At 52.7% G+C, this 13,827-nt stretch overlaps 2 protein-coding genes across 7 annotated transcripts in view; both read left to right on the top strand.

Moving 5' to 3' along the window:
• ACER1 (alkaline ceramidase 1) overlaps positions 1–3,674 on the top strand; it is a 46,176-nt gene extending 42,502 nt beyond the window's left edge. For all 5 annotated transcript variants that reach the window (XM_053220011.1, XM_027049540.2, XM_015072814.3 and 2 more), the window contains 2 exons: positions 2,366–2,503; positions 2,819–3,674. In XM_053220011.1, the coding sequence (XP_053075986.1) occupies positions 2,366–2,503; positions 2,819–2,984 (304 nt within the window). In that variant the 3' untranslated portion in view covers positions 2,985–3,674. The remainder of the gene's footprint in view (positions 1–2,365; positions 2,504–2,818) is intronic.
• Positions 3,675–11,557: 7,883 nt separating this feature from the next.
• MLLT1 (MLLT1 super elongation complex subunit) overlaps positions 11,558–13,827 on the top strand; it is a 67,574-nt gene continuing 65,304 nt past the window's right edge. For both annotated transcript variants that reach the window (XM_027049361.2, XM_027049362.2), the window contains exon 1: positions 11,558–11,715. In XM_027049361.2, the coding sequence (XP_026905162.1) occupies positions 11,704–11,715 (12 nt within the window). In that variant the 5' untranslated portion in view covers positions 11,558–11,703. The remainder of the gene's footprint in view (positions 11,716–13,827) is intronic.

Below are 13,827 nucleotides of genomic sequence, written 5' to 3' on the forward strand. Positions count from 1 at the left end.
CTCTCCCCGTATCCTTTGGTTTCTTGCGGGGGTGCTCCATTGGCCAACCCAGCTGGAAACCATTGGCTACTCCAACTGGAAACCATTGGCCAACTCAACTGGGAACCATTGGCTATCCAACTAGAAGCCATTAGCTAATCTAACTGGAAGCATTCAGTCCACACAACTCAGCATCCCACCTCCCTGGGGCATAGGGCAGACCGGAGAGCGTCAGGGAAGGATCTAGAGGGACAAATGTTAGATATGGCGCACACAGTGCTAACCAAGTTGACAATACCCAGATTGAAGTGATGTTGCCTCAGTTTCTCAAGATGTCTTCTTACAACTAGTCATGTTGAAAGCGGGATGCAAACACAGTCTCTTAGGTTTTCTTTATATCATAGCAGTCTCTGCCTCCCTCCCCTGTCTTCCTGCCTCTGATTTGATAACAGAAAAGCTTCATCATTTTCTCCTGTAGAATATTCTAGATGTAGCTGTCTGCTTCCTGTGTGGTGTCTTTCGTTGTGTTGATATAGATATAGATATAGATATAGATATAGATATAGATATAGATATAGATAGATATAGAATAGATATAGATAGATATAGACACATATTTGGTATTTCCTGAAAATTAATATTTAGATCTGGATTTAGGTTTACATGTTTTTAGGCCAGAATGTGTCATGTGTGGTTCTGGGTGCTTCTTTTTCCATCCCATTAGGCCCCCATAATGAGTGGTTATTCCACATCTAGTGCTATTAAGATTGATCAGGCCCATAATTCCTCCTGCAGTGATTATCTGGAGTTCCTCCATTAAGAAGGACTTTCACTCATCAACCTTGAAATACGCTTTGCACAGGAATGATAGGACTAATCATTGAGTGTTTCCTTTAACTGATCCATTTCTAGCGTAATGAGTTGGGGCCTTACCTGAGTAGGGACCCCGGAAAGTTTTTAAGAAGTATTATTATGAACGCACGGATGTTTACGTCCTAGAGGTGTTTCGATCCATTGCAATCACCTATTTTTAACTTTTTATTTTGAAGTGATTGCAGACTCCCGGCAAGTTTCAAAAATAGTACAGAGTTTTGTGTCTCCTTCCCCCAGCTCCCCCCAGCCTCTCCGATGGAGTGTCTCGTGTAACCATAGTACAGCCTCAAAAGGAGGAAATTGACGATGGTATTTTTTTTTTAATCTTTAATGTTTATTTTTGAGACAGAGAGAGACAGAGCATGAACGGGGGAGGGGCAGAGAGAGAGGGAGACACAGAATCTGAAACAGGCTCCAGGCTCTGAGCTGTCAGCACCGAGCCCGACGCGGGGCTCGAACTCACAGACCTCGAGATCGTGACCTGAGCCGAAGTCGGACACTTAACCGACCAAGCCACCCAGGCGCCCCTGACGATGGTATTAACTAGACCTCAGAGTCTGTTCAGATTTCGCCAGTGCTTCCTCACTGTTCTTTTTCTCGTGTGACGTTCAAACTGTCCCGTTTTAGACTAGGGGGCAGGGCCCGCACTGTAAACTATAAAGGAGTCGTTGCCTCACCATATTCCCTCATATGCTCTTTCCTGAAGGACACGGAGTCAGCTTTGCTGCTGGGGAAACAGATTCTGAGCGTGAGTCGTCCCAAGAGACGTGGCCTCCAGGGAATTTACCCTCCCACATATGGACATGCACGTTCTCATAGCCACACGGACAGGAATTCTCCTGCACTGACTCACAGTTGTGCACACACTCAGAGCCCCAAACTCACAAACAGGGAAGGGCTAGTTGATTAAGAAATCCGCAGTCCGACAAGCCTGGCTCAGCCCCCAGCTCCACTTGCTGGCTGTGTAACCTTGGGTGCGGTTAGAGCGATACCTTCATCTCGCACACCTGCTCTCTCGTCTACAAAACGAGAATCCTAGCGTTGCTGTCAGGGCCGAGTTTTGATCTGAAGGACTTTTATTATTGTTTTTTAAGTCTATTTATGTTGTGTGTGAGAGGTAGAGAAAGAGCGTGCGTGCAGGAGAGCTCGGGAGGGGCAGAGAGAGGGAGAGAGAGAGAATCCCAGGCAGGATCGGCACTGTCAGCACAGGGCCCGATGTGGGGCTTGAACTCACGAACCGTGAGAGCATGACCCGGGATGAAATCAAGAGTCAGAAGCTTAACCAGCTGAGGCACCCAGGCGCCCCTCACCCGAAGGACTTTCAGAACTGTACCTGGCATCCTATAAGTGCTCAGCAAACGTTAACAACAAGCACAAATTGGGCCCCCTCCCCCTTGTACTCTTGGTCATTCCCTGCTCCCGGCCTCATCTCCTTGGATGGAGGAATTTCCCATCAGCCCCTTCAGGCTCTGCTATCTGAGCCAGGCTCTGATCTTCCTCCTTCTCTCCCTAGGACCAACAACGAGGAGCTTCGGCACATAATGGAGGTGTCTGTAGTGTTGTGGGCTTTCGCGCTGACCAGCTGGATTAGTGACCGCGTGCTTTGCAGTTTCTGGCAATGGATTAACTTCTTTTACCTGCACAGCATCTGGTAAGGACCTGCCCTGGCGGTACGGAGCCCCAGAACCAGAAAATCTCAAGATGCCAGAGCTTGGAGCAGGAGCCTGGGGGCAGAGAGGGGAGGCACAGATACTGGGAGTGCCTGTGTGTGTGTGTGTGTGTGTGTGTGTGTGGTGGTGGGGGGGTGCTGGTTTCAGTCAAGGGTCAAGTCCAGAAGGTGCCTTTGGAAGGTCAGGACCCGTGAGAGGTCAGGACCCATGAGAAGTAAGGAGAGAAGCAAGGAGGGGGCATCGGGCTAGCTCGGGGACATCCTGTGCCCTCACCACCAACTCCCTGCTCCCCACAGGCATGTGCTTATCAGCATCACCTTTCCTTATGGCATGGTTACCATGGCCTTGGTGGACGCCAGGTATGAGATGCCAGGTCACACCCTCAAAGTCCGCTACTGGCCTCGGGACACGTGGCCCGTGGGGCTCCCCTACGTGGAAGTCAGTGATGACAAGAACTGCTGATGTCTGCCAGCTTCTTGACCAGCCAACCACCCGCCAAGTCAAGTCCCCTGTGTCTTGAGGAAGGAGGACTGGATCGGGAGTCCGAGAGACACTCACGGTTCTTTCCTCTAGCTCCCTTTCCCCTTCCTCCTCGTCCTGCGCGGCCCCGCCCCAAGACAGGGGACCTTGCGACCCTTCCGTGCAGTAGTCTGATGACCTGGGGGAGCTGCCCGGCATAGGTCCACTCCACGACCCGCCCTTATTCTCTTTCAGTTCCTCTTTTGTGTTCACTTTGTGAGGCTGGGTCCCCACGGGCTGCGATCACCCGGCATCCACTGCGAATGGCCTCAGGCGGGGGCTTGGTCCCCGGGCATCTCATAAATAGCGGTGGTCACTGCTGGACCTGTCCTCGGCCATGCAATGAGCTCGCGGTTTGTGACTTCGAGCCCCGCGTCGGGCTCCGTGCTGACAGCTCGGAGCCTGTTTCCGATTCTGCGTCTCCCTCTCTCTCTGCCCCTCCCCCGCTCGTGCTCTGTCTCTCAAAAATAAATAAACATTTAAAAGAAATATAAAGAGCACCAGGCTCAGAGTCGGGCAGAGCTAAGCTTGAATCCTGCTCCGTGATTTCCTAGTTGTCTCATCTGGGGGAAGTGATTTTTCCTACCTTTGAAACGGAAGCATCTTGTCTGTAATATGAAAATGTGCTTTGCATCTGTTTTCCCGTTCGTTCATTCACCTCTTCGACAAATGCGCGTGGAGTTGGACAGATGCTTTATGTCTGACACTACCCATTGCTGATACGAGACAGCAAAGACATACAATGTCCCTGCTGTCACGCGGAGACACCTGTTGGGCAAATACAAAGACACAGAAGGCATTTCCAGACACTATAAGTGCTGCCACGGGGATAAAGCAGGTGATGTCTCAGAGAATCGTGAGGTGGGGAAGCAGCCCTTTCAAGTGGGTGCTCGGGGTGGGGGTGGGGGGTGCGCTTTCCGGATGAACTTCCATGACCAGAGGAGACCAGCCATCCTGGAGAACTTGGCAAGGCCGTGCTGGGGAGAGAGAATGGCAGGTGTGTAACTGCCAGGGTGTGGATGAACTGGAGGTTAGGAAATGGCAAGATATTCGTAACCAGAGGGCCCGGGCTGGGTTTGGTACCCATGGGCCACTTGACATTCTTTGCAAAGGAAGATTGTCTGGCATCCAGGCCATCGCTCACTCCCGGAGGAGTAGAGGCTAGCCCATCGGGCCTCTGGCCTGCTGGAGAGCTGGGCTAGCCTCCGCTCTAATTGAAAGCCTCTACTCTACTCACGTTTATTGAGTACCGTGTGCTATATGCCAAGGACACACATCATCGAACCTAACCCCCCTCCCACAGCCCTTCAGATAGACACAAATATTCTCGTTTTATAGATGTGTCTCAGAGAGGGCAAGCAACTTGCCCAGGACCACACAGCCCGGATGTGAACCCGGTCTGTCCTTCCCCCAAAGTCCCTCGCCCCGCGGTTAGTCAGCTGGAGGATCGAACCGGGATCTCAGGCCCACTGCCTCCAGAGCCCTGTGGGATTTCTCGTTCTAGAAGCCTGAGGTTCTTCACCTCTGGTCCCAGGATGGATGGTGGTAGGAAGAGAGGGGCAGAGAGGGGAGGGTGTTTCTGCCAACTTGCAAAATTGTCTGCAAAATGTCGCCTCGGCGTTTTCGGTGGGGGAGAGGAGCTGTGCTCGCAAGAGAGTCTCTAGAGGGACGTGAAGAACCTTAGTTCAAAACTTTGAGTGGAGGTAAATCTGTTCCCGTCCCTCCCACCCAAGCCTCTGTCCCTAAGTGCATGGCAACAGTGTGTCCCCAACCGACCCGTCCTCACAGCCTCCTCTTGGGGCATAGAGGCAGCGGGCAGGTAGGAGGCCTGGATACTGGGCTCGTCTAACTTGAACTAGCTGTGTGATCTTGGCAAATCCCGGGCACCATCAGGGAGGACTCTTTGTAGCAAAGGCTAAAGCGTTGCACTCCAGCTGGCTGAACTGACGAAAGGACAATCAGCATATAAACATTTGAGGTGAAGAAGCAACCTGCAGATACGGCCGGGTCCAGGCTTCCGAGTGACATCACCAGGGTCGGCCTCCCTCCACCCCTCTGGTCTACCTCATGGCGGGGGGGGGGGGGGCGGCTTTCAGCAGTGCTAGGCTTCACATCCTTCCAAATTGAAAAGTACATACTGAAGCTCCAAGGGGACATGCTCAATGTCATTAGAGAAATGTGAATCAAAGCCATGAGATGCCATTTCATATCTATGAAGTTGGTCATAAATAAATTAAAAAAAAAACAGAAAAATGAACGTGGAGAAAATGGGACACTTGCACATTGCTGATAGAAATGTAAATTGATGGGGCACTTGGGTGGCTCAGTCGGTGAAGCGTTCGACTTCGGCTCAGGTCACGATCTCACGGTTCATGGCTCAGGTCACGATGAGTCATGAGTTCGAGCCCAGCGTCAGGCTCTCTGCTGACAGCTCGGAGCCTGGAGCTGCTTCGGATTCTGTGTCCCCCTCGCTCTCGTGTCTATCGGGGGATGAATGGATAAACCAAATGTGGTGTGACAACACAATGGAATATTATTCTGCTATAAAAAGGGGTGAAGCACTGAACACACGATGCTCTGAGACAGAAGCCAGACACAAAAGGCCACGCGGTTTGTGATTTCACTGATATGAAATGTCCAGAACAGGCAAAGCCACAGACACAGGAAGTGGATGCGTGGGTGCCGGGAGCTGAGAGGAGGGAACGGGGAGTGACAGCTAATGGGGATGAGTTTCCTTTTGGGGTAAAGAGTATGTTTTGGAGCTAGCTACGGATGGTGGTCGCAATGCCACTGAATTGTATATATTCTTTAACATCATTAACGGTTGGTTTTATGTTATGTGAGTTTCTCCACAACTAAAATTTGTGAGCGGCTCCCAGAGCCGCTCTCAGCCGGTCTTAGGTCATGCCCGACCCCACTAAACCAGTCCCGGGAGCCAGAGAGGCACAGTCCTTTGATTGGCTGGGTTGGGACCTCCCTCTTGCCAGGAGGGAGCCCCCCTCTAACTGGCGTCTGAGAGGGGCAGGTGGGGGCGAGTGGGGGTTGGGGGTTGAGGTTCCCCCTCAAGTCGTATGCCCTGTCATGGGTTGGCATTCTCCCAGAAGGGCTGCCATTTAAAAATTCACACCAAAGGGACTTACAGGCTCATATTGGCTCTGGCTCAGGGATTGTTTCACAGTGAAAATACCAGACGTCCGCTGTGCTGCCCTTTCCCGGGGAAATACTTTGTTGCACCTATTCTGGGTCTGCTCTCATACCATTCACGGCCTCTGGGATAAGGGACACAGGCTTCAATGTGATATAGAAGACCCGCTCCGAGTTGAAGTTCATCTAAGATGGGACTCCAACTGGCCACTGGGCTGTGCTCCAGCCTGGTCATGTTCAGTATGGGGGCTGTGTGTGCATTTGTGGCTGGCAAGAACCTGGTGGGTACAGGGAACATGCTGGAGATCAGAAAGAGGATTCCCCCCAAATTGTGAAGGGCTGAGCTGTCTATTAGGTGAAAGGTAGGCCAGTAAATAAAGGCCAAGCCCTCCCCTTGGGAGCAAATAAACGAGACCACTAGGCGGCAATAGGCACCTAACCTTCAGCAGCAGAGGGCAAACTGGATTCCCTGGGTTCAAAATGTTACTTTCTAGCTGTGGGACTCGGGTCACTTGAAGCCTCTCTGTGGCTCAGTTTCATTGTTTGCAACACCGAGATAACATGTATCAATCATGCATTTTGCCAAAAGCTCAAGTTACTATTTGCTTTATGTCTTTCTTTAAATCTACTCCCTTTTCTCCGCTGTGTTCAAATAGGAAACATTGTTACCACTTTAAGAAGTCATTTGCCCTAGATAAAAACAACCAGAAAACTCGATACAGTAACAACGAAAAAGTGTGATTAACTACAGCTCAGTGATTCTTAACCCAGTCTGCACATTAGAATCCGCAGTTGAACTTTAAAAAAAAAAAAAAAAGTGTGTGTTTGTGTGTGTGGGGAGGTGGGGAGGGTGTCTTAAGTCCAGACTCATGATACCAGAGTCTCTGAAGGTGGGATTTTTTTAAGGCTGCTGGCACTGGCATTTTTAAAAGACCCTCAGAAGATTTCAATGTCCAGACACCAGATAGGATCGTCTGTCCTGGGATCTGAACTCTAGGACTGTCCTCTTGTCATTAAGGTAGGTGAGTGAGTGATAGAGAGGAGCTTAAAGACACCTGAGCACCAAGCCAAGGCTTTCTTGAAGGGATTGGAAAGACTGAAGACAAATGAAGAGGAACTAACCTTCTCATTGTGTGATTCAGTATTATTTCAGGTCGTGCGACAAATATTTTTTGAACGCCCTCTTTGTGGCCGGCACTGTGCCCAGGATACGTCAGTGAATAAGACAAAGATCCTGCTCTCTTGGAGCTTTCATTCTATCTAGGGGAGACAGACGACAGACGTCATAAGTGAATATGCATATATTAGGAGGTGGTAAGTGCTGTGGATAAAGGAAAAATTAGAGCAGGGTCAGGAGGGTTGGGGAGCTATGGTGGGGGGGGTGAAGAATTAGATGGGGTGGTCAGGGTGGGTCTCATTGAGAAGGTCCCCGGCTCTGCCATATACTCACCATGCAACTTTGGGCAACTCACCCACCCCTTCTGAGCCTCAGTTTCCTCATCTCTAAAATGGGGGCGGTAACACCTACTTCTCAGCATTATGGATGAAATGAGATAATATGAGTTTGCACCTAGCAGGTGTTGGATATGACATGGCCACCCCCAATGAGAAAATGGGGCAGCCCTCTGTTTACCTCTTAAAGGAAGGAATACCGTGGTTCTATTTCAGGCGCAGGATGCATTTTTTTTTTAATTTGCTTTCTATTATAGAAATTTCACACATATAGATGAGTATAAAGAACAGTTTGATGAACTCCCAAACACCCATCATCTAGATTTAACAACGCTTAATGTTTGCCATTTTTGCTTTATCTATTTTTTTTATTAATGTATTTTAAACGCAATGAGCATGCTGGCATTTCACCCCTATGCATCTCTAGAAAACAAGGACATTTTCCTACACAGCCATGATCTCATTATCACTGCTAACCCGATACATTTTCAAGTATCACCTACGATTATCCATATTCATATTTCTCTGGCTGACAGCTTGTTTGATCTAAACCCAAGGTCCAATGACAGACGCCCACATCGAAGCTGGTTGTGATGCCATGTCCTGTAACTCTGGACAGTCACCTTGTCTCTCTCATTCCCTCCTGTTCACTCTAGGAAGCCAGGCTGTTGAGAGATTTCACCTTCTAGATTTGTGTGACTGCTTCTCATGGTGTCAATCGTTTCCGTTTGTCGATATCTCTGTGTTTCTCCTATAAACTTGGAAGTTAGGACTACAGGTGGGATCAGATTCAAGTTAAACATTTTGGGCATGAACTTTCTTTTTGGTGCCGGGTACTTGCTGTCGCCCCTAGCAGGAGCCCACCAGTCTGCTTGACCCACTCCTTTTGCTGCTGAGAGGGGTCACTGTACAAAGGTGGTGACGGCATGAAGCATCCATGGTAAAGTTACTTTTTTCCTCTTCGCACCAAGCAGGAAATCTGAGGGAAGATCTTGGGTGAACTCGAGACTATCCAGTCCCCCCACCCCCCCCCGGCCCCCTGGCCCGTAACCTCTCAATGAACAGTTTTAGCATTCACCTGTGACTTGTCCACAATGGCTGTTTCATTAGTGGTTTCGAAATAGTGATTTTGCTATCATCCTTTCAACATCATCAGCTGGTGTTTTCCTGTGAAAAGTGCTTTTCCTCATCAACCGGGGCTGGTTTCCTGCCATAAAGGCATGGTAAATAAGGAGTGGGTGCAGTTGTCATTTTCAAAGGTGATGAACGAGTTCTGCTGATGTTGTTGTTTTTAAATGTTTGTTTGTTTATTTTGAGAGAGAGCACGTAGGGGAGGGGCAGGAAGGAGGGGGACAAAGCCTCTGAAGCGGGATCTGCGCTGACAGCAGAGAACCTGATGCAGGGCTTGAACTCACGGACCACGAGATCATGACTGGAGCCGAAGTCAGATGCTTGACCGACTGAGCCCCCCTCCCCCACCAGGTGCCCATCTGTTGTTGTCTTAATACCCTTATGGACTCATGGATATATTGATATGTTCACAGGGTCAGGAAGTCTATTAATTTTTTATTGTGGTAAAAATAGACATAACAAAATTTGTGATCATAACAGTTTCCCGTGCACAGCTCGGTGGCATTAAGCACATTCACGCTGTTGGGCAACCGATCCCCACCCTCCATCTCCAGAACTTTTTCATTTTCCCCAAACGAAACTCTGTCCCCATGACACACTGACTCCCCAGCCCCAGCATCCACTGTCTTACTTTCTGTCTCTATGGATGTGACTCCCCTAGGGACCTTTTATGAGTGGAATTACGTAGGATTTGTCCTTTTGTGTCTGGCTTATTTCACCAAGGATAATGTCCTCCAGGTTCATCCAGGGTGTAGCAGGTGTCAGAATTTCCTTCCTGTTTAAGGCTGGGTAATATGGGTAAAAATGGACCACATTTTGCTTGTCCATTCGACTGTTGATGGAGATTTGGGTTGTTGCTCCATTATTCTTTCCAATGCTTAAAGGGTTACGCCTGATTTAGTGGGAGCTCTGGGGATGTAGTTTTGAAAACCCCCAATAGTTCAGAGTCTAATTCCAGGAGAATTTCCCAGAGAGTAAGGGGGAGGTGCCTGGGTTCCTGAAGCTCCTCTTTGCAACAATTGTAGGGTGAAGGTTCTTCGCTGCAAGTTACTCGCACTGCCCCCCCTTCCCGCCACCTCCAATTTTTGTCCCTTTACCTGGGGCAGTGCTTCTGAAATTTGAGCAAGCTTCACCATCATCGGAAGGGATAGTTAAGCCATCCCTCTGTGTGCTGACCATGCACCTGGAGTTTCTGATTCCATAAATCAAGGGAGACTAGAATTTGCATTTTGAATAAAGTTCCCAGGTGATGCCAAGCCCGCTGGTTCAAGGGCCACTTAGAGCTACTGATCTGCTGGGGCGCCTGGGTGGCTCAGTCGGTTAAGCATCCGACTTCAGCTCAGGCCATGATCTCACAGCTCGTGAGTTCGAGCCCCACGTCGGGCTCTGTGCTGACAGCTCAGAGGCTGGAGCCTGTTTCAGATTCTGTGTCTCCCTCTCTCTCTCTGCCCCTTCCCTGCTCATGCTGTGTCTCTCTCTGTCTCAAAAATAAATAAACATTAAAAGAGATTTTAAAAAAAGGAACTACTGATCTGCTTACACCCACCAGTTATAGGATTAAAAAAAAAAAGCTGTACCCACATTAAAGTTGCTGCTCATCTTCTCAGCGTGTTCTTCATTTCTACCCCCCAGCACACCTAACCCTAGATTAGAAGGTGTGTTACTATGACAGCATCTGGCCTTCTTCAGAGGGTTTTTTTTTTTAAATGTTTATTTATTTTTGAGAGAGAGAGAGAGAGAGTGAGCAGGGGAGGGGCAGAGAGAGAGAGGGAGACACAGAATCCAAAGCAGGCTCCAGGTTCAGAGCTGTCAGTATAGAGCCGGATGCAGGGCTTGAACCCATGAACCGGGAGATCATGACCCGAGCGGAAGTCAGGAGCTTAACAGACTGAGCCACCCAGGCGCCCCTATGAGAAATTAAAAATAACTGTACAATGGTCCCCAAGTTGCTGGCAGAAGTCCTATTGTCCGAGAGACAAATGGCTCACATGATCCTGAAAAAGATGGGGTATTATGTCTATATCTCATCTAAACAAGGTTTACAAATTGTGAAATTACACGATCACGGGTAAGTTTAAAAATCGGTTTTAGAGGGATTAGCTTTATAGATTTCATGGATTAAATGAGAGTTTCTTGGTCATTTTAATGCAGCAGGTTTCAAATGTGTTATCATTCAAATCGGCCTGACCTAGCGTTACACGGTACTGAGTGTCCCCGTTTCCCAGATGTGCAAACTAAGACTCAGGGGGAGGAGCGAGTCTCCCAGGCTTTCCCTGAAGCAGATCCAGCTTTGGAAAATTAATTTACAGTTCGAGAGCCCAGAGCCCATTCCATGACACCGGTAGTAACACGTGGCTAGGAAACAAAAGTGGTCCTGATGCTCCCACCCCAGAGCTCGAACCGCCACCTCAGCCGGACTAGGTTAGGCTCAGGCCCCGGGCGCTCCGGCCACGAGGCAGCGCCCCCTGCGGGCCGCAGTGCGCAGGCGCGGCGCGCCCGTCCCGCCCCCGCCCCCCTCCACGTGCGGCGCACACCTCGCGCTCCCCTCCGCAGGGCTCGCCTCGCGCCTCCCTCCCTCCCTCCCACCGCCCCTCCGGTTCGGGCTTCCCATTGGCTGCGGGCTTCGTCCCTCCGACCGCAGCCCGGCAGGCCCCCGCCAGGAAGGAAGTCCCGCCCCACGAGCGGCCGTCCGCGCTGCCGATTGGCCCGGGAGTCTGCCAGTCGGGGCGGCAGGCCAGAGTCGGCGGCGGGGGCCCGCGGTCGGTGCGCGACCCGAACTGGCGGTGGTTTCCGGTTCCGCGGGGCTGGCGGGCGGGCGGGCAGCCGGGAGCGGCGGCGGCGGCGGTGCCTGACAGACAATGAGGGCGGCGGGGCGGCGCTGAGCGGCGGCGGCGGCGAGCGACGCGGGGCCCGGGGGCGGGGCGGGGCGCCAGCCATGGACAATCAGGTGAGGAGCGGCCGCGCCGCCCCAGCGCAGCCCGCCGCCCGCCCGGTCCCCTCCCTCCCTCCCACGACCCGCCTGCCCGGCCCTCCTTGGTCCCGGCCTCCCCGCCCACACTCGGCTCCCGCCCGCCCCGCTTTGTGCTCGCCCGCCGCTCCCCCGGCCTTTATGTGGGGCGGGGGCGCCCCTCCCCCATCCCGACCCCGGCCCGGCCAGAGCGCCTCGGACTTCTATGAGGACCCCGGCCTGGCCCAGCCCAGAGCCCCCTGAGACGCCCCTCGGAACCCCAGTGCAGCCCAGACCCCCCCCCCCCCCCCCGGGATGCCCCCTTGTGATCCCAGGCAAGCCCAGAACGCTCTGGGACGCTCTTCGGGACCCCGACCCAGGCCAGAGTCTCCACAGGCGGCTCAGACTCTCCTGGGACTCCCCCTGGGAGTCCAGTCCAGCCCAGCACTCTTTGGGACACTCCTCGGGCCCCTGAACCAGCCTAGAGCCCCCACTGGTGGCCCAGAAACCCCTGGGATGCCTTTTGGGACCCCAGCGCGGCCCAGAACCCCGCGGGGACCCCAACCCCCGCCAGAGTCCCACAGGCACCCCTGGGGACACCGGCCCAGCCCAGAGAGCCCCACAGCTGTCCCCGGGACCCTTCAGATTTGTCAGATCTGGCCCTGTACCACCCTTCTTTGGATCCAGGGCCTGTCTCCTTTTCTCTCTGGACTCTTGGCCCTGAGTCCCTTCAAACTCCTTGAGCCCGCAGCCTAATGCTGCTGCTGCTGCTGCTTCCTTAGAGCCTTGCTGGGGTTTGAAATCCCCCTCCTCCCAACCCCGCAGAACCCCCAGAACCTTGGTGCAGCCCCCTGCTTCCTCTAACCTAGGCCCACCCTAAGCCTTTTTAGCCCTCGTTTTCTGCCAGGGCCGAGCCTTTGCTCCCCCTTGCTCCTGCCACTGCCTTAGCCTGAGTGACCGTTTCCCCTCGACCTCTGGCTAGGGTCTGGGTTTTTCACACAAGGACCTAGGCCTGCGTTGAGCCCACCCCATCACCCCCACTTTGGATTTGGGCTTGCTTTCTCAGCTCCCTCAGGTTTCAGGCCCTGCTCAGTCCCTCGGCCCCTAGTGTCTGAGGGGCTCTCTTTCAGCCTTCAGACCAGGCCTAGGGGCATTTTCTGCTCCGACCTGGAGCTCCCCAAGCCCTCTAGACACCAAATGCCTCGCTCCCCTCAGCTTGGGTCCTCTTTGCCCCTGCAACCCTGGTTTACACTTCCCCGCATTTTCCCCCAGTCCAGATCTCAGTCTGCCCATTCCGAGCTCAGCTGGCTTCCCTTCACAGACCTGCAGTTTCCCCGGCCCCCCTGTACCTCTCTCCTTGAATTCAGGGTTTCCCACTTCCCTCCAGCATCCCCCAGCCTGATGTGTTGGCTTTCAGCCACTGTCCCCTCCCCTCAGCATGCCCCATGTCCCTTCCTTCCCCAGCATCTTGGAGCCTTCACTGGGAGCCTTGCTTCAAACCCAGGGTGGCTCCCCAGATTCCATACGCTTTCCCCATGGCCCCCCTTGCCCTTCTGTCTGGAAACCCGGAGACAATTGTGTCAGTTGAAATAAACCCCAGGCCGTTCAGGCCCCTGGGGCCCCCTTCACCAGCTCTGCACCGTCTCCTCTTCAGTACCCAAGCCCCTAACCCTCTTCGGGACTGTTGCGGCCCCCGACCTGGGGTCATTTATTTCTTCATCCTTCCCCAGTGCCCGTGGCTTCCAGGGGCACGGGGCCAGGAGAGGCGGCAGTGTGGGGCTACGGGGGTGGCAGCTGAAATCTGTGCAGTCAGGGCAGGTTGGGGCGTCCCTGGCGGCTGGCGCCACCGAGGCGGTGCTGTCTGGTAAGGCGCTGTGTGGCTGGGAGGTGTGCAGGCAGGAGACCACCCCTTGCCCATCCTGGTCAACTGTGGGGGTACAGGATCGCTGAGGCTTGTGCTTGTGGGACCTTCTCACCACGCTCTCTCTTTCGTCTTTGGCGTTGCTACCTTTCTCTTGAGAGGTGGGCTGGAGTGGTGGATCGTGGCAGCGGGTGTGAGTTCACTTCTGCAGGGACAGAGCCTATTACCTCCAGTCTGTACTGAGTTACAAA

This window comes from Acinonyx jubatus, chromosome A2, assembly GCF_027475565.1.
Source record: "Acinonyx jubatus isolate Ajub_Pintada_27869175 chromosome A2, VMU_Ajub_asm_v1.0, whole genome shotgun sequence".
NCBI lineage: Eukaryota > Metazoa > Chordata > Mammalia > Carnivora > Felidae > Acinonyx > Acinonyx jubatus.